At 42.6% G+C, this 24,568-nt stretch overlaps 1 protein-coding gene across 1 annotated transcript in view; it reads left to right on the top strand.

The window, feature by feature from the left end:
- MAST4 (microtubule associated serine/threonine kinase family member 4) overlaps positions 1 to 11,260 on the top strand; it is a 292,007-nt gene extending 280,747 nt beyond the window's left edge. The window contains exons 27-30 of the mRNA XM_054002715.1: positions 405 to 527; positions 2,944 to 3,080; positions 3,946 to 4,127; positions 4,965 to 11,260. Of these exons, the coding sequence (XP_053858690.1) occupies positions 405 to 527; positions 2,944 to 3,080; positions 3,946 to 4,127; positions 4,965 to 8,836 (4,314 nt within the window). The 3' untranslated portion in view covers positions 8,837 to 11,260. The remainder of the gene's footprint in view (positions 1 to 404; positions 528 to 2,943; positions 3,081 to 3,945; positions 4,128 to 4,964) is intronic.
- The last annotated feature ends 13,308 nt before the right edge of the window (positions 11,261 to 24,568 follow it).

The raw sequence follows: 24,568 nt of genomic DNA, 5'->3' as shown, positions 1-24,568 counted from the left end.
TCTTTAACCATATGATGGAGTTAATTTTTGTTGTGATGAGAGTATTGCATGTGACCATTACCTTAATTTCATAGTGTTTCTCATTTTCAGATGCTAAAAATCTTCACTTAGTTCTGAAATTTTGCAGTGGGTAGTGAACCATCCCTTCTTACCATGCATGAAAACTCCCTGTTCTACAGAGCTCACTTAATACCCATAGCAACCAGCAGTGTTTCAGTGACCTTTGAAACCATTCTGGGCCCCATATAAAGTTTGAGTAAGGAGGGAATACTCGTATAAAGTTGGAGTAAGTAGGGGATGGTGAAAGAGCCGAATGTATTATTCTTCTTCCTTTATATAAGTTTCTTCATTGCCAGCTGGTTTGGGGTTCATTTTGTGTATATTCTCTCCCTCTGTCTTTTCAGAATGTGGAAGAAGGAAGTGCAGCTTACCAAGCAGGTTTAAAAGCTGGAGACCTGATTACTCATATCAATGGAGAGCCAGTGCATGGTCTTGTTCATACAGAAGTCATTGAATTGTTGTTAAAGGTAACTCTTGTACAGCTGCGATACTAAAGCAATTGCTGTTTTCACCAACAATGGTGGGGTTATGTTTGTTTTCTTGAGATTAGTTACTAGATTTTATTGTTCTTAGAAGTACAAACTCTAAGCTGCTATTGCCACAGATCAGGAGAAGGGCCAATGACTTTCATATATTGTTCTGTGATTTTAGTTTCTCTGCCATAGACTGGCACTGCTGCAGAGGTAGCTGAAGTAAATTTGAGGCAATGACACAAAGAGATGTCTCTGTCTCTCAAAAAAATTGACCTTTTCAAGCATGTTATCTAATGCCTGCATCTCCCTCAGATAATTCAGCCTTTTGACAATGATGAAACTTCTCATTTTTCTTCTTTAAAAGTGAAATCAGTGAGGAAAAGTAAAAACAAAGAATATTAAATATTTGTTTGCCTGCTATACAGGAGGATGCCTTTCATATTAGGCCCCAAAAGGTTTTTGTCTCAAGTATAGCCAAGCATGTCTGACAGAGCTTCTTCGATTAATGAAATTCTCATCCTGCAGCTGGACTTTCATGAATAATCTGTCACATTTTTCTCTTGTGGAGTTTTCTGAAGTCTGTCCTATTAGAAAAGCACAGTTTTTCCATGGAAACAAATAAACCACCAAACAAAAAAAACACCAACTTTTATTTTTCTCTGTAGCTCATCATATCTCATTTTTCATGTAATCTTTCAGTGTAGGCTAATGTAGGTCAGAATTACTTTAGACAGCTGTATATTTGCTTCCTATATTATTAACAATTTATGGTGTTATGTGCAGAGCTCAAAGTAAGTAGTCAGTTATAAAAGAAGTCCAAAAAAAGCACTGGAAAGCAGTTGAGGTGATGGGAAACTATAAAAAGCTAAAGTACTGCTGTGCGTCACCTTTCTCGCCCCGATTGGCTCCCGAGAACATGGCTTGGCACCTCGGCTCCTCGTCAGGGTCGGTGCTGCTGCTACTTCCGGGCGCTTCTGCGGCTGCGCTCTGGGGTGGGTTGGCTGCGCTTCGTCGGTGGCATGAGGGAAGGAAATGAAGAGGCAGGAATTCGTCCAAACCCATCCGCATGGCGGCTGGGCCTTTATTGGTCACAGGAGCCGCAATGGAGAAGCCGTGACTGTTCCCAGCCTTGCTTGGACGAATCTGGCCCCGAGGCTGGGGTGCCGCAGAGGGATATAGGGGTGGGACAGGGGAGGACGGGAGCTCTCCGCCCAATGAACACAGACACCGTGGCTGTGACAGTGCCACAATGGCCAATGGGCACACGACGGCGGCGGACACGGGGGTTCAGGGCCAGTGGGACCGCAAGAATGAGGTGACGAGCATGGAACTGCTGGGGACTGGACGGGGGAGTGGTCACAGGAATGGCATGGGAGAAGACCCAATGGCCAGCAGCCTGGGGCTAACTTCCGTGGTGGGGGGGGAAGACACGGGGGACACACGAGGATACATGGAACCGGTAAGCTGACAAAGACCAGAACCCAAAATCTGAACCCAAAACGCAGGATGCAACGCTAAAGAAAGATTAAAAACACACTTTTTCTTCAGTCTTTATTTCTCTGAAACCAGGAGGAGCTTCCAAGTTTTCAAATTTTGAAAGAAATACGTAATAGAAAATTCTGTGACTTAAGGCAGTCAGCTATGCACTCATTGTCCAGGTCAGATACAGAAAAAGAAGCATGACAACCCTGCTCACTACTTAAAAACGTAAACACAAAACAAGAGATCATTGTTTATCCATCACTTAATTAGTTGGGCTATATCATAAATTAATTTGGGCTATTGCAATTTCTTTGAAAGGAAGTTCACTGTAGGGGTATACAGTGCTGAGCAGGAGCTACAGATTTTTAAAACATAAAATCAGCAGGAAATACCTTTAATTTTTTGAGTCATCTCTTTGTGTAATCAGTGCTAAAAAGCTTAGGTTAATTATACTTGTTAACCGTTTTGAACAAGATAAAAATATGTTTTGGGATTGACAATGAAGATTCATTTTTCTCCTCTGTTACATCATTGTAACAGTTGGTGTCTTGAGATGTGAGTGGACCACTGTGCAATTACAGCTGTTCTTTGGGAGAAAATCAGGTTTTTCTGCAGAAGCTTATATCTTGAAATTTTCAGTCTTGCTTAATCCTTGGTGTCCTCCTGTCTAGCTACAATTATTGGAATTACTCCTTGTCTTGGAGCTTGAAGGAGGAAGTTAGGAAATACAGCAGCGTTTGAGAACTTCCCAATCCTCATTTGCTAGCTATGCCTGGCAATGTCTGCATAGGGTTTCCTACAAAAGCTCCTCTTATTCTGGAGTTGATTCTCATTGCATTTGCATGTATGGCATTGATTCAGTTTAAGGCAAAGTCGTTTTGTATTACTCGTATTACTCACTCTTAAATATCTTCTTTCATTTTGTCAGAGTGGCAACAAAGTCTCAGTAATGACAACTCCTTTTGAAAACACTTCCATCAAGACAGGACCTGCCAGGCGAAACAGCTACAGGAGCCGAATGGTTAGGCGCAGTAAGAAGACCAAGAAGAAGGAGAGTTTAGAGAGGTGAATAATCTGTTGCTTTCACAGTGAAGGCATTTCTTTGTTTGTGTGTGTGTGTCTGTACATAACAATAAATTTAAATTATGAAGTTAATACAGTTTTCTCTCATCTTCTGTATTTCTACCTTCTTTTCTGACATTATGTGTCCTTCCAAATCTTGTTTGCCTAAACTAGATCTGGTAAAATAACCTCTGAAAATAGTGAACAACTGAGGTTGCATCTTAATTTGGCTTAACTATGTATCATTTTATACTTGCTTAAATGAACTTTTTAGTGCTAGTGCTTATCAGCGTTTTTAATATGATACGTTCATGTGTATTTTATAAATATGTTGCTAGTACTTTGTATTTTATATACAAATATATATATATATTATACAAAAATATATATATATACATATATATATATATATATATAAATATATATATATATATAAATATATATATATATATATATATATATATATAAAAATATATATATATACAAAAATATATATATATTTTTATATATAGTACTGTGTATTTTATAAATATGTTGCTAGTACTTTGTACTAGCAACATATTTATAAAATTTCTTCAGTTTTGATAGGTTGCTAAATTAAGAAAATAAAAATTTATACTCATAAGGAGATAGATGTTCTGAAATATAATAAGTGAATTTTAGTATGAATAAAATTAGTTACAGTGTCTATCCCACCTGTTAGCGAATCAGGATGTTTACTAAACTTCCCAGTCTACAATGTGGTTTGCTTTCATGTAAAGATAGATTTACTATTCTCATAGTGTCAGCTTACAAGAATTTTGCCTGTGGTAATAGTATCTTTTGTGCAGCTTAACTTATGATTAATGCTATGTTTTTCTCACACAAGGAGAAGATCTCTCTTTAAAAAGCTGGCAAAGCAACCCTCACCTCTTCTTCATACAAGCAGAAGCTTTTCCTGCCTGAACCGATCACTTTCTTCAGGGGAGAGCTTGCCTGGGTCTCCAACCCACAGCTTATCTCCTAGATCTCCTACCCCGAGCTACCGTTCCACTCCTGATTTTCCATCAGGTGAGTGTGAAGCAGTGGAGAGCAGAGGAAAAGGACTGGAGGGATGCTGTACACTTTGTGAGCCCCCACAGATCTGATATACTCTCCTAAGAGCAGTCAGCTCTGACAAACATAATCATAGAAAAACTGTTTTCTGTCTGGAAAATGGAAACAGATTCCTGATGCAAAACAAAAGGTGTTTTTATGATACAGAAACACCTAAACAGCAATTTTCTCTTAACTTTGTCCTAGTGTTTAAAGCTCAGTCCAGTGGCTGAAAGTTGAATAATAAAAAGTCCCAATTTGTAGCAAAAGACAGAATTTTGCCTAGGAGAGGCTACCTGATAAAAGACTGAAACTGATATAAAAGTTGCTACATAATGGAACTAGGACAGCACTCATGAATGCAGATTTATTGCTGAAAAGATTAGCCAAGTGCTAAAATATACATCTCTCTGACTCCTAAAAGCCTGCCCCTTTTTACTTCTTTAACTTCTGTCACAATTGTAGCGTGTACTAGAATTGACTGCTATTGTACAATCTCTTGGCAAAGGTAAATTATCTGAAAAGCCTTGATCATTGCTTTGAAGTGTCAGAAAGCATTAGTTATTCTATTTAAGTAAAAGCAAGAGATAACTTAAAGGGGATGATGGAAGAGAGAGAGAAACAGCAAATGTAATTTGAATGATGCAGGTTTTGCAGCCTAAAACCTTTTCCACTTAAAACCTGCCAGATTTTGGAACTCTGTAATGGGAGACAGCATTGGGCTTTTGTTCTATTTCTCACTGAACATTTAGACAAGATAGAAAAATCTTGCTAATCTTATGTTGTTTGCTTGTTTTTTTGTTCTTTTTGTAGGTACTAACTCTTCCCAGAGTAGCTCCCCTAGTTCCAGTGCTCCCAATTCTCCAGCTGGTTCAGGGCACATAAGACCCAGCACTCTTCATGGCTTGGGTCCAAAGCTTGGTGGGCAAAGATACAGATCAGGAAGGCGCAAATCAGCTGGCAGCATTCCCCTTTCTCCTCTCGCACGGACACCTTCTCCAACACCCCAGCCAACATCTCCTCAGCGATCTCCATCACCATTGCTGGGACATTCAATTGGAAATACAAAAATAGCTCAGTCTTTTCCTAGTAAAATGCACTCGCCTCCAACTATTGTGAGGCATATTGTCAGGCCAAAGAGTGCAGAGCCACCAAGATCTCCATTGTTGAAGAGAGTCCAGTCTGAAGAGAAACTTGCACCCTCTTATGGGAGTGATAAAAAACACTTATGTTCACGAAAACACAGTCTGGAAGTGACCCAGGAAGAAGTGAATAGAGAATTGTCTCAAAGAGATATAACTCTTCAGAGCTTGGAGGAGAATGTATGTGATGTGCCATCGCTCACACGAGTCAGGCCTGCAGAGCAGGGCTGCTTGAAACGACCCATCTCCCGAAAATTGGGTAGACAAGAATCCATTGATGAGCTAGACAGAGAGAAGCTGAAGGTCAAGGTAGTTATGAAAAAGCAAGATTTTGCTGAAAAAGCAAATGCTGCTATACATGAACCTAGCAGCGAACCAGAAAATCCCAATACCTTAAGACTGGAAGAAAGAGACAAAAAAGCATTCCAGAAGGTATTAGAAAGATCAAACCAGTTTGAAACGAAAATTGTTACTCTAGAGACCCAGTCAGCTGGTGGCATACTCAAAGACACCCTTCAAAAGAATGCAAACTTGAGATCAAATGATGGTGTTGCTTTAGATGGACAGACATTGTGTCATGGGCCTCCCTCTAATGAACTCAGTCATATTTCTTATGACTTAAAAAGAATTTCCCCTTCATGTACCCTGCAAGATGTGCTACCTCAGTCCTCTGATAAGATACTAAATGGAAAGGGAGAAAACACAGATAAAATTGTACCAACAAAAGAATTTGTCAAATTCGAAAGATTAGATGGTAAAGTTGCAAATATTGATTATCTCAAAAAGAAAATGTCTATTGAAGAAAAAGATGACAGTGTCTGTCCAGTGCTAAAACCTAAGATGACATCTAATGTTCATGAATGCCTTCAACTTAGTACAGGCAGACCTGTAAACATACAGCAGGACTCCACTGCAGTTGCAGAAGGTAGAGCATTTATTGGCAGTGGACATGCTACTCAGATGAACTCAGTTTCTTTGGTTCCTCTCAAGACCTTGAGTGGCCGAGCAGACATGAGCGTGGAAAAATCAGCCCTTATTTCCTCTGAAGCTCCTGTCAGAAAAAGTCCTTCAGAATATAAGCTTGATGGGAGGTCTGTTTCCTGTCTGAAGCCAATAGAAGGCACACTAGACATTGCATTACTTTCTGGGCCACAGGCTTCAAAGACTGAACTGCCTTTGTGTGTGCTGCCAGAAGGACAGAGCACCAGCAGTGATGGGGCATCTCTTAAGCCCCCAGTGCCACAAGGGAGTGGTGGGAAGGCAGAAATGGTCTCTCAGAAAGAGCAGTCGTTGAGCTACCCAAAATCTAGCAAAGTCAACATAGCAGAGCCTCCGGTTCAACAAGTAGGCAAGAGTTCTCCAAATCCACCACTCATCTCTGTGGCTCCAGACGCCATGACGGAAAAAAAGGTTTCTAGTCCGGCCAGTAAAGGCGGTATTTCCATTGTTGAAGCTGTTCAGAAGAAAGATACCTCCCCTTCAAAACAAAAGGACCATTCAGTGGAGGTAAAGTCTTGTGTTACTCAAAGTCAGAGTTTTAAAACTACTCAAACATATTCCAAACCTTTTGCTGGCCAAAACACTTCTGAAAAAGCTGCAGGAAAAGAGAAACAAATACAGAAAGAGTTTCCTGTCAAACAGCCAGTATCCCAGAGAGGTTGTGAGCCTATCCCTGCAAAGGTGGAAGTGATCAGGGAGTCATCTCTGAAGGTTTCTGTTTCAGACGTCCTGATAACAACCTGCTCCAAGAGCAGTGAAAAAAATTGTGCTGATTTTGCCATTCCACTTGAGATGCAAGGAAAAATGCAGTCAGCTGGCCCCAAGGCACAACCTAAGGATGGCAGAGAATCATTGAAACAGCTAGGCAAAGATGACAGCGGTGTTTCTAAAAGTTTTGTGGAAAGGGAAATAACAAAGCAGAAAGCGGAGTCTAAGAAAGTTATTACAGAGGCAAAGAGTGATAGTCTTCCATCCAAATGGTCCGTGCAACCCTCAAGAGATGGTGATCATAAAACTGAGAAGTCTGCACCAGTTTCCTCTGTGCAGAAGGACAGTGCTAAAGACATGGGAAAGACAGATCAGAAATCACTTACAGATATAAGGTTTCAAACTAGTGAGAGAGAGCAGTCCTGCCAAGTTCCTCGGCAGCAGCTTAACACTTCAGGCTCCCCTGCTGTGAAAGAGGCAGTAAGCAGACACAGCACTATAGAAGTTCATGTAAGCGTTCAAGAACATGTGAAGCCTGCTGCCACCTGTGTGGAAAGCAGCAGTAATAAATCCTGGCCAGCCTCTGATACAAGCTCCTCCAAGTCTAAGTCCTTGGATAAACAGACATTGTCACAAAAACCATGTGCTCCAGCCATTAAAGAAAAAGAAATTGTTACTCAGTTGTCTACCAGCTCCCGAAAGGATGGAAAGCATGCCAGTAAAAATGTTCTAGATCACCTTTCTCCTGTTCCAGGCTCTTCAAGAAGAATGAACATTGAACATGTGCAGGCTGAAAGGTCTGTGGGTTTGGACCACGGCTCAGTCACCACCCTCCAAATGAGCAGTACAGCCCCTGACACCAAACCCAAATCGTTTGCTGTGGGCCCACTTCCAGCAGGCCCAGAGAGTTCTAAGCAGATGCAGAGGCAAGAAGCAGCAGGCCTGGGGGAATCTGCTGATCAAAAGCAACTTCGTTTGAGTGAAAAACAAACCACTGCTCCAAAGTTTTCCACTGTGAAAGACAGTCTCTCACTGAACAAAGAGGCAGAGAGAAGTCCTTGTAATGAGCTGATCACTGCAGACAAAAGACCTGAAGTAAAAATATGCACTGACGCACTTTACGTTCAGCTTGATAGTGGGACAGTGGAACCTACCCTTTGTCTCACAACCTGTGATGTCAGAGGGAAAGGAGCAGAAAAAGCAACCATGAGTAGCAAAATCTTTCAAGATATAAAAGGGAAGGGACAAGTTAATCAGAAACAGCCAGAGGATGCAAACAAGCAGACTGCAATAAAACATCTGCCGGCTGCCAGTGGGCAAAGTTCTTGTCGTGTGGCTGCAACACCGGGAAAGCCACTGACTTGTTCATCCGGTTTCTCTGAATGTAGACAGGAAGTATCTGTTTCAGCCAAAAGTGAGGCATCTTCAGCAAAGGTTAAACCAGGCTCGTCAGAGCTTCCTGCAACTTGCAAGGAACTAAGTAAGAAAAGCACCTCTTCCACAGGGAGCAGTAAGGCAGAAATGACTAAGAGTGTTTCACTGATGGCCTTGCACAGTGCCACTGTTGTAGCAGAAGCCCACCACCCTGCTTCAAACCTTGGGGGGAAACCTGGAAATCAAGAAAAGGCTCTTTTCGTTAACACTGTGGATGTAAAGGGAAAAGATGCTGTTCTGACTCAGCAGTCTACTTCAAGAAAACAGAATGTAGGTAAAGATTTACCCAGGTCGGCAGCCACACTTGACCGCCCTAACGCACTTTCAGATGACAAAGACTCGGCTCGGCAGCGTCGAGGAAAGGAAGTTTCACGGAGCAGTGCTCACAAAAAAACATGTTAACTCTAAGACCTGGCAAGTGTGTATTCAACACTAGCTGATACAATTTCAATATGTTGTACTGCCTTTAAACCAGCACTGTGTCGTGTCTTTGTGCGGCAAAGCTTTCATGTCACTGAAGAAACAATACAAGGGGATATGTAAAGAGAGGACTTTTTTTCAAAATGCCTTTCCAATTGTAACCGGTAAAACTGTTACCACATAGTATTTGTACAAAAATACCTTTACAGCCTAGAGCTGTTGAAAATACTTCTTCTGTAAATACTTAGCAATGTGTTTGGGGTTTGAATGTAGCATATATACTTTGCTGCTGGTTGCGTTGTTTACTCTTTCCCTTTTTAAGATAGTTGCTTTGCCACGTATTTGCCATACTCGAATATGAAACCAAATTACTAAAATATAGAGCTGGCATGGACATGCACAAGCATTGATCTGACTGGGAAAAAAATAAAAAACAGGCCACATTTTTACTAACTAAAAATCCTAGATAGAGGCTAAAAAAATACTAGTACAAAATAATATGGTGACCTATTGTGAGTTTTCACATGTATTTTTAATAATCTGATTTTGATAGTACTGTATTTGGCTGACTGCTTCACCAGAACTAACACAAGTAGCTGCATCTCCCTGCTGCACAAAGTCTGAGTAGAGTAGATGTCCTTAAAACTATGGGAAGACCACTTAATTATCAGGGCATCCCAGCAAGAGTTGTGTTCTCTGGTGAAATGATGGTTCCTGTCTTGTCTGTTGGGAGTGTATTGTGTGATTTTCACCCCAGACAAGGCTGAAATTCTGAAGCACATGCCATGTGCTTAGTTTTTTGCTGCAATCCTCTTGAGTTCCTTGAGCTTTTTTAAATTCAGGCTCTTACAGTGTAAGGCTCAAGTACAAGCACATGACTGGTTGTACTAGTATGTTCATCCCTGTTCTTAATACATTTAGAGAATACTTATTATGGCATATAGGTCTGTTTGGTTAGTGTCATATAGCTGGTAGCTATTTTCTATTTTATGACAAGTAAGGTATAAAGGAAAAATACACTTCAGTATCATATCCTCAGAAAAGTTTAGGCTATTTGACACATTTTAATACATATCTGGGGCCTTATGTTACAGACCTAACTTGCTGTTTTTAGCAAGTAATCCTAGGTTTCATATTCATTTTGAAATGCATTGAGTAGCTCCATACATTTCATAGCATAATCTTTTTATTTGTATGCAAAAAAAAAAAACTCAATACTGTAATTACAAAAAAAGAAGCATTTTTTAACAAAGGAACTTGTTGGAGCTATTTGGTGCTAGAATGTTACTGTCTTTTTACTTTTGCTAAGCCTTATTTAAATTTTGTATACAGTGGAACGTGTAGACTTTGATCATTTTTGTGTGGAGTATTTAGCTTGTTTTGAGGGATGAAAGGTAAAATTTGAAACACGTACAGAAGCACTATGAAATACCCTTGCAGGCGCATGGGTTTTAATAATTGGGGATCAATAGAATGGTCATTTTGCTTATTTCTGTTATCTGTAACCACAGTAGAGCTAGGCCCCTACCTTTTTCACCAATGCTTATGGTTTGTCTTTCTGTCTCAAAAGCTAGAAAATTTTTTGTAAAAGCACAGTGTAATCTTGACTTGGAGAATTGTGTGAAAACAGACAATGTGCAGAATTAATTTCCCTCTGCTGAAAACTTTATTGTACTGATTTGTTCAGTTGGATTACAGCAAATCTGTAAGGAAAATCCAGTATCACAAAAAACTCCTGATTTTACATGTGGCACTAGAACATTAATACTGCCTTTGATGCATTCAGAAAGGAGCTAGTAAGCAGTGGATAATCGTTTTTGAGAAGTCTTAAAAATAAAATGGTCTCGACATTTACAGTTCATCTGTGCTTTGGCAGTTAATACAAATGAATGCTAATGCACTTCAAAATAACATTTCTGTCTGGGAGATACTTCCTAGTTTACAGTCTCTGCATTTTTTCAGCTATCCTCTTGTTTCTTTTAAAACCCATCTAGCTTTTGTTTACAGGATACCTTTATGAGTATTTTGTATTATCACTTCTGACAAATAAGTTCTTTGCATTTTGGAAGTGTAACAGTGCATAAGCTTGTGTTTATGTAGTAACTGTTTGTTGGTGTTTACCTTATAAGTGAGCTGTTAGAGATCCTTCTGCCTGTGTTCTTCTTGGTCAGTCTTAATGTGACTATAGATCTGATGTGTTCTTTTGTAGACTTCCTGCAGTAGATTTCTCAGCTTACAAAAAAACTGTAAAAGTTAAAAAAAAATCGTTAGGGTCTGTGCAATAAAGTGTTTGCAGTCTTATTTTCTCTGAGAAACTCCTTATGGATGTCATAATTGTTATATATTGAACACAGTTATTTATATTTATGCAGTTGCATAACATTGAAATAAAAATTCAGCATGAAACTGTTGTGTTAGCATTTTTTCTTGCTTTCACTGCTGTAAATTAAGGCACATCTCTGCTGTACTCAGAGGCTGGCAGTTTTGGTGTTTTTTGGGACCAGCTCAGTGCACCCTTAACGGCATATGCTGGTGGAGGGTTTTGCATGAGGAAATGCAGTTTGGTCTGGGGACAGAGGAGATATGTATGGCTGAGTATCTCATCTCAGGCTGTGTCTGGATCCTCTGCTCCGCTGTTGGATCGGTAAGTGTGGTGTGGTGGTGGATGGCATAGCCTGACTGCTGGCTTCCATGGGCAGTAGCCTGTAATGTGACATTTAAATTCTTTCTGCAAAACACATGTAATCATTCATTACTATAGGAGCAGCATATATTAAAGTACACACCTCTTTACTGTTCTGCTGCTCCTAACTCTGCACAGCTGCCCAGCATTTGGGAATTTGTGTTCATATTTTATTATTGCATTGTTTTGTCTTTATTTTTCCTCTGTACAGAACTAAGTGCAGCAGTGTTACATCATCACTTTTGCTGCTTTTCTGTTTGTTTGAAACATATAAGTGAGGGGAAGTTGCAGTTCACCCCAAACTTTTCCAGTTTGCTGCAGCCCATCAGAAGGCAGATAGTCTTGAAAATCTGGTGTGCTGATGGGGGGTGATGGGTTGAGGAAAGAAGAGCAGGATCCAGCAGCTGAGGGAAGGGAAATTACAAGAGTTGAGGGTTGACTATCTCATGCCTCTGCCAGCTGTGCTATCCATGGCTGTGGACAGCATAGTTGTCTCTGCCAGGAGAGGTAGAGAAACCTGCATGCCCAGAGTGAGCCCCAGTGTTGTGGGCCAGAGGAAAGGGGTGGTGTGTGGAGTTTGTGTTAAGGGGAAGCTGGGAGAGATGAGTTATCACTGTTATATCTGGCATGGCCTGTCACCTTGACTTTTTCACCTTACCTGGGACAGGAATGTTTCCATGGTCTGAAGGGGAATGCAAGCTCCCTTTTTCAGCACTGAACTCTTCAGTTTGCTAAGCCCCCTTAGGGCCCTTACTGTAGTCTTGCGTAGCCTGCAAGACTTCGCAGGGGAATCCAGCTTGATTTGGATCAAAACTGAGAGGGCAGATGAGAAGGAAAAGATCACAGGACAGGAAGATACTAGAGGGTGTATGGATGCATGTCCCACTGCATGCCTTGAGTTAGCAACAGTTTTTCTTTCCGTTGAGTGTATCTGTAGTATAGTAGTTGATTAGAACTGACCAGATCAATCTGCCAAGGATACATTTGAATGAACTGAGTGTAGGAATCACAGAATGGTTTGGGTTGGAAGGGACCTTAAATTTCCAACCACGGTGGATAGGAAGCGATGCTAAAGGTTAATAGTTCAAAAGGCAAAATTTGGGAGCATCAGGAGGAACTGAGAAGACTGCAGAGTAAGAAGACAGTAATGGTGTAGTTGTGTTCTAGTACACATCAAGCCTTAAGAAATGCATCTCTGAAAGGGAAGAGGATGTCCAAGGGATTTGGTAGGGAAAAATGTCTTCTGCTACTGGGCAAGAAGAATTCCCATTGTTTTTGTTTGATCAGGGAGGTATAGTATAGATTGTTTGGGAGGGGACCTCACCTTTTTCCAGTTACAGACAAGACCAGTGAATGAGAGAGAGTTCTTAAAAGATGTTCCATTGACATCAGGGTGCATATTTTGAAATTAACATATGTAGAAATTGGCCCACTTAACCATCTTGTTCAGAGTAAAATGCCCCTTCAAAAATTGACTTGCTTCTTACTGAGAGACCTTGCTTAAGCAGTTAAGGAAAGAAGAACTTGGCTCTGAGTTTTGGGTTGTCCTGGTGAAATAAAGCTAAGTGCTTACCAGTCTGTGAAATAATGAAGATATGCTCGGGTTCCTTCTCTTTGCAAATACTGATAAATTCTGTGTTGTGGTGCTGAGTTGTACTGTGTCTTTCAGGGATGTGTAGTGCAGGAGCTAGGGTGGTGACAAGCTAAATTTTGTTAGGCACCATTCACCTCAGACAATTCTCTTGTTCTGTGTACTGGCTTCATATCCATATTTGAAAAAAAAAGAGATAAAAGGCACGATTGAAAGCCAAATTAGTGCATCACATCAGAGCTTGACTAGGTACACAATTCTATAAGAAAAAAATCTATTGCCTCTTGCCATGTATATCCTTACTAAATAATCCCAGAAGGTCAGATCTTTGAATTTAACAGTCTTAATGCATAATCTAGGATATTTTAGTGTATTATATTTAGAGATAACTTTTCCTTCAGAATAGTCAGTCCCTGTATTTAGGGTTTGTGTGTTCTGAAATACACAGTGTATGCTGTTTTGTGTGCACAGTGTGTTACGAATCACATTTTTTCAGGCAAACAGAACAGAGTAAAGTGTCCTGTTAAGAAAAGAGCAAAATTAGAACACCTGAAGATAAGGTAATCTAAAACAAGTTGTGTGAGGGGCAAGATAGATTGTGAGAAAGCCTTAATACTCTGTATGCAAATACATATGTCACAGGAAACATGTTTTGCCTTCTCAAACATCTGAGTTTTAACAGTAACTGTACACCTGAGTCTACACTGTGACACAGGGTATAGCATTTCAGAAACTGGTGGTGGTTAAATCCTGTGGTGTTCTCTCCAAACAGAAGAGCATTTCAGAATACCTTTCAGCACAACATGCAGTTTTGTCTCCAGTCACTACTATAGGTGCCTCTCTCACAGTTAACTACCTGATACTTGAACACTATTTTTTGTGCCCTTGGAGTGTGTTATGTTCCGTTTTGACGTTAGTATTTGTCTAACACCTTCCTGACCTCACCATTTCAAGAGAGAAATAAGTCTTTCTTCGGTGGAACTCACTCTAGCAGCCATGCTGAATTATTAAGATACTGGAGGTTGCTCATTTAACCAATTGGATTTGCAGAGTGAGAGGAAAATCCACCTTGAACCTTGGGCTGAGTTCAGCAATGTCCCTGCCTTGCTCCCAAGGTCAAGTCAGGGTGTGATCAGCTCGGGCAGCATGGTCTGCTCAGGGACAGTTCTGTCCTGTAGCTGAGCCCTTGCAGAAGGGCAGGCAGCCCATGCAGCTTCATGTTGGGCAGCTGGACTACAGCTCCTGCCTGTGAGTTACCCTTGATGAGGAGGTGGGTGAGGGAGGGGAAGGCAGCATAGCTGGTGTCGCCTAGGTGCTCAAAGCAGTTTGCATTGAGAACCATCTCCTCTAGCAAGCTCATGCCACTGATGCCAGGGGGCAGTGCATGAATGTGGATTTGGGTTAGGTCCAACTTTCGGAGCCTGGTTAAGCTCTGAAATATGTCAGCATTTAGATTTCTGAAGTGCTATAACTGCAGAGATCCTTGACAGAGATACTACAGAGGCCTTGTAAAATATCTGGGCTTATGTAGAGCTCCTTTTCCACAACATAAAATGTTCCCAGCCAAAAGGTCTGGGCTGTGGAGTTCTGCATCCCCACCAGGACCCCAGGGATGCCAGCACAGCCCACTAAGTCCAAACTGTAGAAATGTGATTGAAAAGATCCAGATTGAATGTATGTAATGCCATTGCCTTTAAGGATGAGAGTTGCATTGCTGGACTTCTGCAGAGCTTGGACATCTGCTGTGATTGCTTGTATGTTGTCCATTTGAAAGTCGAGTGTTTGAGGTTTCATGTGGGAAAGTTGGGAGGAAGCTGCAGTGAAGAGATGTGGTTGCTGCCCAAGATGAAGATACCTAAGCTGCCAAGATTTGTCACTGTAATAAAGAACATGTTATTCCTGTCTGTGTTAAGATTCTCCAGGGAACGTGGGCCAGCAAATGTTGTGTCAGACAGAAACATGAGCAGGTTTCTGGTCAGAATGACTGTCTTCAGCTGCCTGTTGCTGGGAAAGGCACTGTCATACACCCAGCGGATTTGACACCTTGAGAAAACATTACAAAACTGCCTTACAAAATCTCCTGGTAATGTGATTGCACAAAACTGCACCTCATATCTGTTAAACTCCATTATCTGTTGCCCTCACCAGGGTAAAAGTGTCTGTCTTTTTCACTGATGCTTGCCTGGTACTTTTAAGTTCACATTTAATTACAGGGTTCTGCTGAGAAGAAAAACCTGTCCTGAAATGATGGGTGTGAGCAGGCGTTTATGGGAGTCAGGAGATATGAGGTATTTAATGTCTAACTTAATAGGAAAATCTCTTTTGCTATAAAAAAAGCCAGACACTTCGATGGGCCAAACATGTCTTTCTCCAGTTTTTTAGGGAACAATATTGAAAATTAATAAGAATCTGCTCTGGTGACTTTGCTGTCACTACTGCGTATTTCACCCACTGAACTGTAAATGATTGTCCTTAGAGGAGAAGCCAAGATATTGCCCAAGTGGATCAATCTCTGCTTAGCAAAAAAATTCACCAGCTGTCTGAAGGTGCTGGTAGTGATTTCCCTGTGAATGCAGGAAGATGCTGCTGTGGTGTGCTGCAGAAGTCTCTGACAGGGACAGAGACGATTGTGATGAGCAGAAGTGAGGATGCTCCTTCCATACTTTGTTAAGTCCAAGTAGAGAAGAGAATTCAGGTCAGAGAAGTTGAATTCTGGAGGGAAAGGAGCACATTGAAGCTGTAATTGAGGACTTCTGTTGTGACAAATAGTCATAGGAACCTCTCTCATTCCTAAACCTTCCCAGCTGTAGTTTTTATTTTCTGTAATCTGTGGAAAATACACAGTAAATTTGAAAGAGTTATGTACTGTGAATATAAATAGGAAAACATGGCACTTGGAAAATTCATCTCCCCCACCCAAACTAACACAACCAACAAAATAACCCAAAGAGAATTTTTAATTATTTAAAATGCAGCAGCCAAAATCCTAGGAAGCCTCAGCACAGGCTTGCAATGCATAGCCCTGGGGTTTTGGGGAGTATGTTTTTAAAACTAATGCCTTGAATCTCTCTTGTATTAATTTGAGTGTCTCATCTGCAGTACTTTCTTATCAAAGTTAGCACATATGAGGACTGTTTACTCTTCTGATAAATTATTAATCCTTAAAAAGGGATCCCCACAAGGTAGTTTTAAATTGTGAATGTCATGAGTCTTGTAACAAAACTTACTCTAAGAGAAGTCTTAAGTAAACCTTACAGAGAAGAAGTAAAAAAGAGTAGGTCTGGAAAATGTTTCTAGAAGGAATGTGGCCAAATTAACTGGATATTAATTCAGTTACACACTGCAGTGAGGAGACAGCAGGAATGTTTAGCTCAGACTAGATGAAGATCATGCCTGATATGCTAAGTCCTTAAAATGTCTACAAAAGCTTTTCAGTTTTATGTGAAAAGAAATCCATCTATTAGGGAAGTCAACTCTGTGGATACCAGGGAAATTCATTGAGTGCACTTGACCTGCCTTTGCCTGCTGTTTACATGAAAGTCAACCAGACCCAGGTTAGTGCCAGCCTGAAATAGCCTGTCATGCTGTTGAGGGATGGGAATGCTCATGGTATTGCACTCATCCCAGCTCCCAACTGCAATGGGGAGCACAGGCACAGCCAGTGCAGCACCAGCCTCCTCCACACCCACCTCCCCTCCCAAAGGACAGAGGAATGTCCTGTCCTGGGTGGTCCCAGGGCCAGCCTAGGAGGGGTGGGGTACCCAAGGCTGTGTAGGAGCTGCCGCTCTGGCAATTTCCTGCCTCATAACCATGTAAATGTTAATCTTGTGGGGAAGTAAATACGTGTATGGCATAGTTGGCCAACATGAGCACTTTAATTTGACACAAAACTAGTGTGCTAGTGGAAGAAAGCAGGGCAGCAGTTGTATGTCCAGAGAAGAATGCGCTGGAGCCATGATGTGTAGAGGACAGGTGTGCAGGTGTGTGCCTTGTGGGTGGGAGCACATGGTCAGTCGGGGTTTGCTGAGGCACACGTATGTAGGCCCTGGGGAGCGGTGCATGAGGCTCCGGTCTTTCTGCTGGCACAGCCATGAGTATTTGAGGCTAAACCACATCTCTGCCTGTCTCTGGCTTAGAAGAGGCAGGTGGGCTGTGTCTGCACTCAATAGCCTCAGGATACGGGGAAGAGCAGTAATGTTTGTTGCAAACCACAGTCTGGGTTTGGTGAACATTGTCTTCCTTTCCTTTAAGCACAAATCCTGTAACTGCAGGGTGCCAGGGAGTGTCAGGGAACCAGCGTGGGCCTCCACTGCTGCAGACAGTGCATCCTGGCAGGCAGGGGCAGAGAGATGTCAGCAGCAGTGTGGTGGAGTGGGAGGAAGTGGAGAGGGGTGTCACAGCAGAATTTCCCATCTGGGTGGGGAGCACAGCTACTCAGTTGTCCAGCTCCCTCTGGGATGCTGGGTCCCAGCTGAAGTTCACTGCCAGGCAAACAGCACACAGGGACAGCATCAGCAAGGAGGGATGAGCCAATGCTGCCCACGGCTGAATCCCTCCACATGTAGGTGCTTGGCATGACCTGTGGGCAGAAAGCCAGCCCAGTACCTGCTGTGATAACACTTGTGATAGCACAGGGACTTAGGCCCAGCCTAGAAGCACTGATACAGTGTCAGTATCTACAAAAATGTCAAAATACAGACCTAGAAAAGTTGATGCTTTCAATGCTGGTAAGCAAATGAGAACCTGTGGAGCTAACTGCTGCCATGTGTAATTTAGACAGATAAAAATAATTTAACTGTCACTGCAAATGAGAAGAGTGCCTATGTTTTGCCTTTCAAATAAAACAGTGACTAAGTAAGCCCTCTCCATATGCTTCAGGGTGTGGATTGGTTCTAGCAGTGAACTGAGGAGAAACTGTCCCAAGGGGGATCCTGTTGTGCAGCTCTGAGTGCTCAGAGATTTGTAGATTTAATTCAGTGAGGAATTTGCTATTAGCCCCAGGTGTGCATTTCATAGGGATGCTTTTTTCTGTTGTCTCCCACTTGGAATAGAAAAGAATAGATTAAAAAAAAAAAAAAAAAAAAAAAAAAAAAAAGAGAAGAAAAGCAAAGATAAAAGAAAGTATTAAGAAAAAGGAAAAGTTTATTCAGCTAGTCTTTTCTCCTGCCCCTGGAAAAGCCCTGGTACTTTCTTACTATTCTCATGTGGTACTGCACACCAACCAAATAACAAATAGTGACATTATCATATCCCCACTGTGTACAAATTCCTGTATGAAGAGCACAGTACAAGAGGTAAAATCCTTATACCTTTCCTCTTTCAATCTCTCATACCTGTTAAACACCCCTGGGAAACTTTATCATCCTTCAGGTTCTCTGTAGAGTGAAGTACAGTGCTGGTTTGAAGGGCTCCCAAAGTCCCCATCAGTGGTGGGAGAGCATGTGACGGTGCACTGATGCACAGGTGTGAGGAGGAAGACGGACAGTGGCTGATGTCCCTAAGTATATCCTGAGAAACCTGTCTTATTCTTCTCATAAATACCTTCAGATTCCCCTAAGATAAATCCTGTGGGAACTGGAAACTTTCAGACATCAGCAGGTAAGTGTTTAACCCAGATGTCTGCAGCTCCATCATTGAGCAGGATGGCGGCAGTCACTCCCCTTCCTGCGCATCCGTGCTGGGTGCTCTGCAGCTGGCACAGGGGAGCTCTGTGAAAGTCAGCAGATGTAAATCACACAACTGCACCTTGTGGAGAGAGGGGGGTTGCTGCATTGGATGATCTTGTGCTAACTTCTCTGAATAAAAGTGAGGCTGAGCAGAGAGGTCAGACAAACCAGGGGAGTTGGCCGGAAAGCAGGTTGCAAGGAAAAGACATGCTGAACTCAATGTGAGCAAAACAGTAGTTTCAGAGCGAAACAGGAACTTGCCTGCTTTAAATATAGTTGGGTTACTGTGCACTGATGCTTTTCTGAGGCAGAACAGATTTTAAGAAGTGGAAAGTGAGGAAAATTGGTCTTCATGTGGACTGGAACGTCTCTGTCACAGGATAATGCAGACAAGGTTGTAGCACACTACCAAAGGAGAATTTCATTAATGGGAAAATTGAGTTGAACAAAATTTGATTAATCACTTAGGAAAGGCTTATAAACCAGCTGACAGTCAGAGCTCTTCTTTGAGGGCTGATGGCAGTGGTGGACTTGGCTTTATGAGTTTTACAGTGGACTCAATGATCTTAGATATCTTCTCCAGCCTAAACCATTCTATGACTCTAAGACCTCTGCCTACACTTTTGCAAAAAGCATTATGGTGCTGATGGATGACTACTGCAGTACAAACAGTAAAGCTAGAAAGCAATACTTCAATCTGAAAATTATCACTGTTCCTCTCGTATTTAGGTTACAGAGAATGATCACTTTTTTGAAGGAGGACAATATTTCTAACCATCTCTAAGATGAGTGTGTGTGTGGCAGCTGCAGGCAGGAGGGGATCTGATGCCAGCCAGACAGAGATGTCAGGCCCTGACTGCCCAGGGCAGTGCTGAGCACTGACTTCGGCCACACAGCTCAGCCTGTCTTTTTCTTTCCTTTCTTAAATGACTGAGTTAGTAGCTTGACAACTTTGCTGCCTTAAGTGGCACCCTATCTCCACCACCTAGGAGAAAAAGGCATAAGGAAAACTTACTGGGCTCAGAAAATGTGTCTCAGCCTGACAGAGCCAATCCAGATCCTGTACTCAATCGGGGAAGCTTCAAGTAATCAAGATGCCATGTGGAGTGCATCAAGGTCAGCACCCAGGAAGGTGTAGACACCTCAACTTCTCTGGTGCTAAGGCTATGCACAAAATCAGTGCCTTTGGCTCTGAAACAGTGTATAAATGCCACAGCTGTGCTGGTAGCTGCAGCTGATTTCAGAGTTCACCTGAGCCGCGCTGAGCTCATACCTACAGGCAGCTGAGGAGAGGGGAGGAGTCAACAAGGTAGGAGGGAAGCTGCCCGAAATGAAGAGCTCGCTCCACTTTGCATACTTGCCTAAGCCTATTGGGTGGACTGACGGTGCGGGCAGGTACCGAGAGGCCACAGAACCAGTGCCCTGCTGCTGTATTTGTTTGCTACCATGATGCTTCTGTGCTGACCTGATTGGCTGGGGTCTTTTCCCTCCTCTTTAATTTATAGTATACAAAAGAAAATACCTTATCTCAATGACAAGCTGAAAAGCTGACTCCACATTTCACTAACAGCTCTCTCTCTCTTCCCCATCCAGTTCTGTGTTTGCTGGGAATCCTGCTTGCCCTGTAGCTGGTCACAAAAAGTTCTGAAAGAATTTGATGCATTTGCTCCTTGTTTATCTGCCATTTTCCATGTTAATGCTCAAAAGCTAAGGCTTGGTGTGTCGCTGTGTATTGGATTTGCACAGACAGGTTTTGGTAGTGGGGATGCTACCAGGATGGCTTCTGTGAGAAGCTGCTAGAAGCTTCCTTCATGCCCAGCAGATCCAATGCCAGGAGGCTCCAGGATGGAGGTGCCCCTGGCCAAGGCTGAGCCAATTAGAAATGACTCTGTGACAACAGATTTAAGAAGAAAAAAAAAAGTTACTCTGCAAATGTAATTGCAGCCAGAGAGGATCAGGGTGACAATATGTGAGGAACAGCCTTGCAGACACCCAGGTTGGTGAAGGAGAGAGAGAAGATGCTCCAGGCACCAGAGCTGAGGTTCCCCTGCAGCCCATGGAGGTCCCAGGGGATGCAGAGATCCACCTGCAGCCCCTGGAAGAGACCCAGGCCAGAGCAGGTGAATGCCTGAGAGGGGGCTGTGAACCTGTGGGAGGTCTGTGCTGGAGCAGGGTCCTGGCAGGGACCTCCAGACCCATGGAGAGAGGAGCCCACAGTGGAGCAGGTTTCCTGGTAGGACTTTTGACCCTGTGGGGGATCCATGCTGGAGTAGGCTGTGCCTGAAGCACCCATGGAAGAGTGACCCATACTGCAGCAGTTCATGAAGAACTGTGTCTGTAGGTTGGGCTTAAGTTGGAGAAGTTAATGAAAAACTGTCTCCTATGGGAGGAATCCCATGCTGGAGCAGGGGAAGGAATCCCCTCCCTGAGCAGCTGCAAGGACAATCTGTGATGAACTGACCATAACCCCCACTCCCTGTGCCATTGAGGGGGAGGAAATAGAGTCTGAGAAGGAGCGAGTGGTGGGGGGAAGATGTTTTTAAGATTTATTTTACTTCTCATTATCCTGCTCTGATTTAGTTGATCATAAATTTACTTAATATCCCCATGTTCAATCTGTTTAGGCAGTAATGGTATTTGTTGAGTGATCTCTCTTGTCCTTATGTCAGCTCATGAACTTTTGTTATATTTTCTCTCCCCTGTTCAGCTGGTGGAGGGGAGTGATAGAGGGAGTGATGAATATCTGGAATCCAATCAGGGTCAAACCTCTACACCCGGTGATCCCTGCTGTGCTTTCCTGGGGTGAAGCAGCTTGGACTCACACTTGCACCCCATTACCTATTTTTTTTTTTTTTTTTGCAGACTGTGAGCCCTGGTGGCATAGATACTTCCTCAGACCATCCATACCAAAACCCGCAAATTTAAAATTAATGAGGTATTTTAGAAGAAAAGTCCTCTGAATCAAGAAGGGCATCAGCCAAAGCTAATCCTGTCTCATTCTGCAGTGCAATGAAGCCTATTATTATGCATCATGGAGCTTATGTGCCATATAAGAAAGCAGTAATAACTCCAGAGATGTTTTTAGTTTTAGTAAGTTTTGGGTGTGTTTGGTTTGGTTTTGGTTGTTGTTTGCTTGTTTTGTTTTTTGTTTTTTGAAATGGAGTGGGGGGAAGGAGTGGGACTGTTGAGAAAATGGGAAGATATTTTATTCAAATAATGAGTTCTAGGGACTAACTCAATTTCATAAACTCAGAGAATAACCTGAATTAAAAGTAATGCACAAGGATCTTAAAGCCCAACTCTTGGCCAGTCCCAAGGATCACCCCATATGCCTGACAGTGTTGTCCAAACACTTGTTGAACTCTGTCAGGCTGGTGCTGGGACCACTTCCCTGGGGAGCCTGTTCAGTGCCCAGCCACCCTCTGGATGAAGAACATTTTCCAGATATCCAACCTAAACCACCCCAACACAACTTCAGGCCATTCCCTCAGGTCCTGTCACTGCTCACCAGAGATACAAAATCAGTGCCTGCCCCTCCTCTTCCCCTAATGAGGAAGTTGCAGACAGCCGTGGGGTCTCCTCTCAGTCTCCTCCAGGCTGAACAGACCAAGTGACCCCTGCTGCTCCTCATATGGCTTCCCTTCCCTTTCACCATTTTTGTTGCCCTCCTCTGGACATTTTCTACTAGCTTTACATCTTATACTGAGGCTCCCAAAACTGTAAATTTTGGATTTTGAAGAATTCATTATGAAATTAGTATTGGGTGACTGAAGTTCCTCTTCTTGACCATGTGATCAAGTAATTGCTGAGCTTAGTAAAACTGACTAATGATTAGGGATATTTAAATTATTCATTATGAGTGCCTATCAAGATTAATTTAGATCTTTGTGCTTTTAAAGCAAAATGGGGAGGGGTAAGGATTTATGGTAATAGCTAGTGGGAGTGGGTTTTGATGTTGGCAGGGGGCTTTGCTATGGATACCCACCATGGGCTCAGGCAGGTTTCAGACCCTCTGTGACAGGCACAGCCAGGGCTGTTGCAGGCTGATTCACTTCCCATGCTCAGTTCTGCTCCTCTTCTGCATGCTGGAGTTTGCTGTTCCCAAGTGCTGGGTAGATTTTTTTTCTCCATCACTGCACTCAGGGTAGCTGTCAGATCATAGGGGTTACTGGGACAGTGCCCTCAAGAGTAAGTTGCTGCTTCTAATTAAATTTTCTTTGTGCTTCGTTGAAACTCTTTCCACTATTGATGGGGAAAATTTAGGAGCATGCAAACACCAGCAGTAATAATTGACCTCAGCACTTGCCACTGAATGCTTGTGAGTTGCTGCATGCTACAGAGGGCTGAGCACACTGTTGCCTCCATTCTGCCCCTCCAGAACTGTGGCACCCCAGTTAGTCCCTTTTCTACCCCAGGTTCCCTATTCTAAACTGGTATTCTGAACTAGACAGGAAGAACAGCTCACAAAAGTCACCAGAATGCAGTGGGTCATACACAGGGTCCACAGGTGATGGATCTTCCCTCATCAGGGATATAGTGTCACTCCTAGCAGGGACTGTGGCAGTGAAGTGCTGCCATGTCCCTCAGCTCAGCCCAGGGCACAGACCCACACACCCAGGCATTGTGTGGACTGTTGGCACAATGTGGAAGGCACAGGATGCCAATTCCCACCCTGGACACAGAAGGATGGGTCCTGTTTCTGGTGGGATCCTGGATCCTGCAGAAGCCTGTCCACCTGGGTAGGAGGATGGCTGGCTGGGTTGAAAGGAAATCCTGCATGAAGTCAATCCACTTGGCTGACCCTATGCCAGGCTTGGACTGTATGTCAGGAAGGGGTCCCAGTCAGATCACTGAGTGCCACACCTCCAAAAAATCCAAAAAGTGCCGAGGGATGCTGCAGGTTGAATGAACCTGAAAAAGATGTGTAATGACTGTAGGAATAAGTGAGAATCAATCTAAGATGATAAAAAAAAAAAAAACAACAAAAAAAAACCAAAACAAAACAAAACAAAAAAAACACCAAAACAAAACAAAACAAAAAAAACCAAACAACAAAACCAAAACAAAACCAAAGTGCACTGAGTTGTGTATATATATTAAAAAGACTTTAGTACCTTCAGAATCCCTATAAGATGTAAATTCTCTCTTTTTTAAAAGATAAATCATGTCAACCTCTGTACTTGCCATAGCTCTGAAGAGAAATGGATTGGCAACCCAATACAGAAAGGCTTCCAAAATACCTGCAAATCCTATATAGGATCAAAGGATTAAAATAGTTTTCAGCTATTTCCTTCAAGTATGGATTTCAAGATTTTCCCCATTTGTTGTTTTCTTTGGTATTAAAAATGAGATAGGAATGCAAATGTTTGATGTTAAGAACTCAGGATTTGAGCTGTGACTATTCCCCTGCTGTGGCTGCATGGCACCACAAAAGAGTGAAACATGGCAGCTGGGGAGGACCAGGACCACCCGCTCTAACTCAAACCTGCATTTCCCAGCAGGAAAACCTGCATGGGCTTTGCTGCCAGTGCAGCAGGTGCTGCAGGCTCAGGCTGCAGGCTGCATTCTAAGGAAAAGCCCAAAACAAAGTGATGAAGCAAGAGGATAAATCACTGTCAGGAAGAAACAGCTGCTGTAAAACATGTCAGACTTTACCAGACTTTATGTGAAGCTCTTTTGTTTCATGCTGCAGCAATTGATCTTTCTGAAATCCTAAACAAGGGCTCCAGATGTGCTCTCCAGCCCACACCCTGGGCAGGTGAGCAATATCCTTT

The sequence above is a fragment of the Vidua macroura genome, chromosome Z, assembly GCF_024509145.1.
Source record: "Vidua macroura isolate BioBank_ID:100142 chromosome Z, ASM2450914v1, whole genome shotgun sequence".
NCBI classification, from domain to species: domain Eukaryota; kingdom Metazoa; phylum Chordata; class Aves; order Passeriformes; family Viduidae; genus Vidua; species Vidua macroura.
Note: the sequence above shows the minus strand (reverse complement) of the source record. Positions and strands in the feature narration are given on the sequence as shown.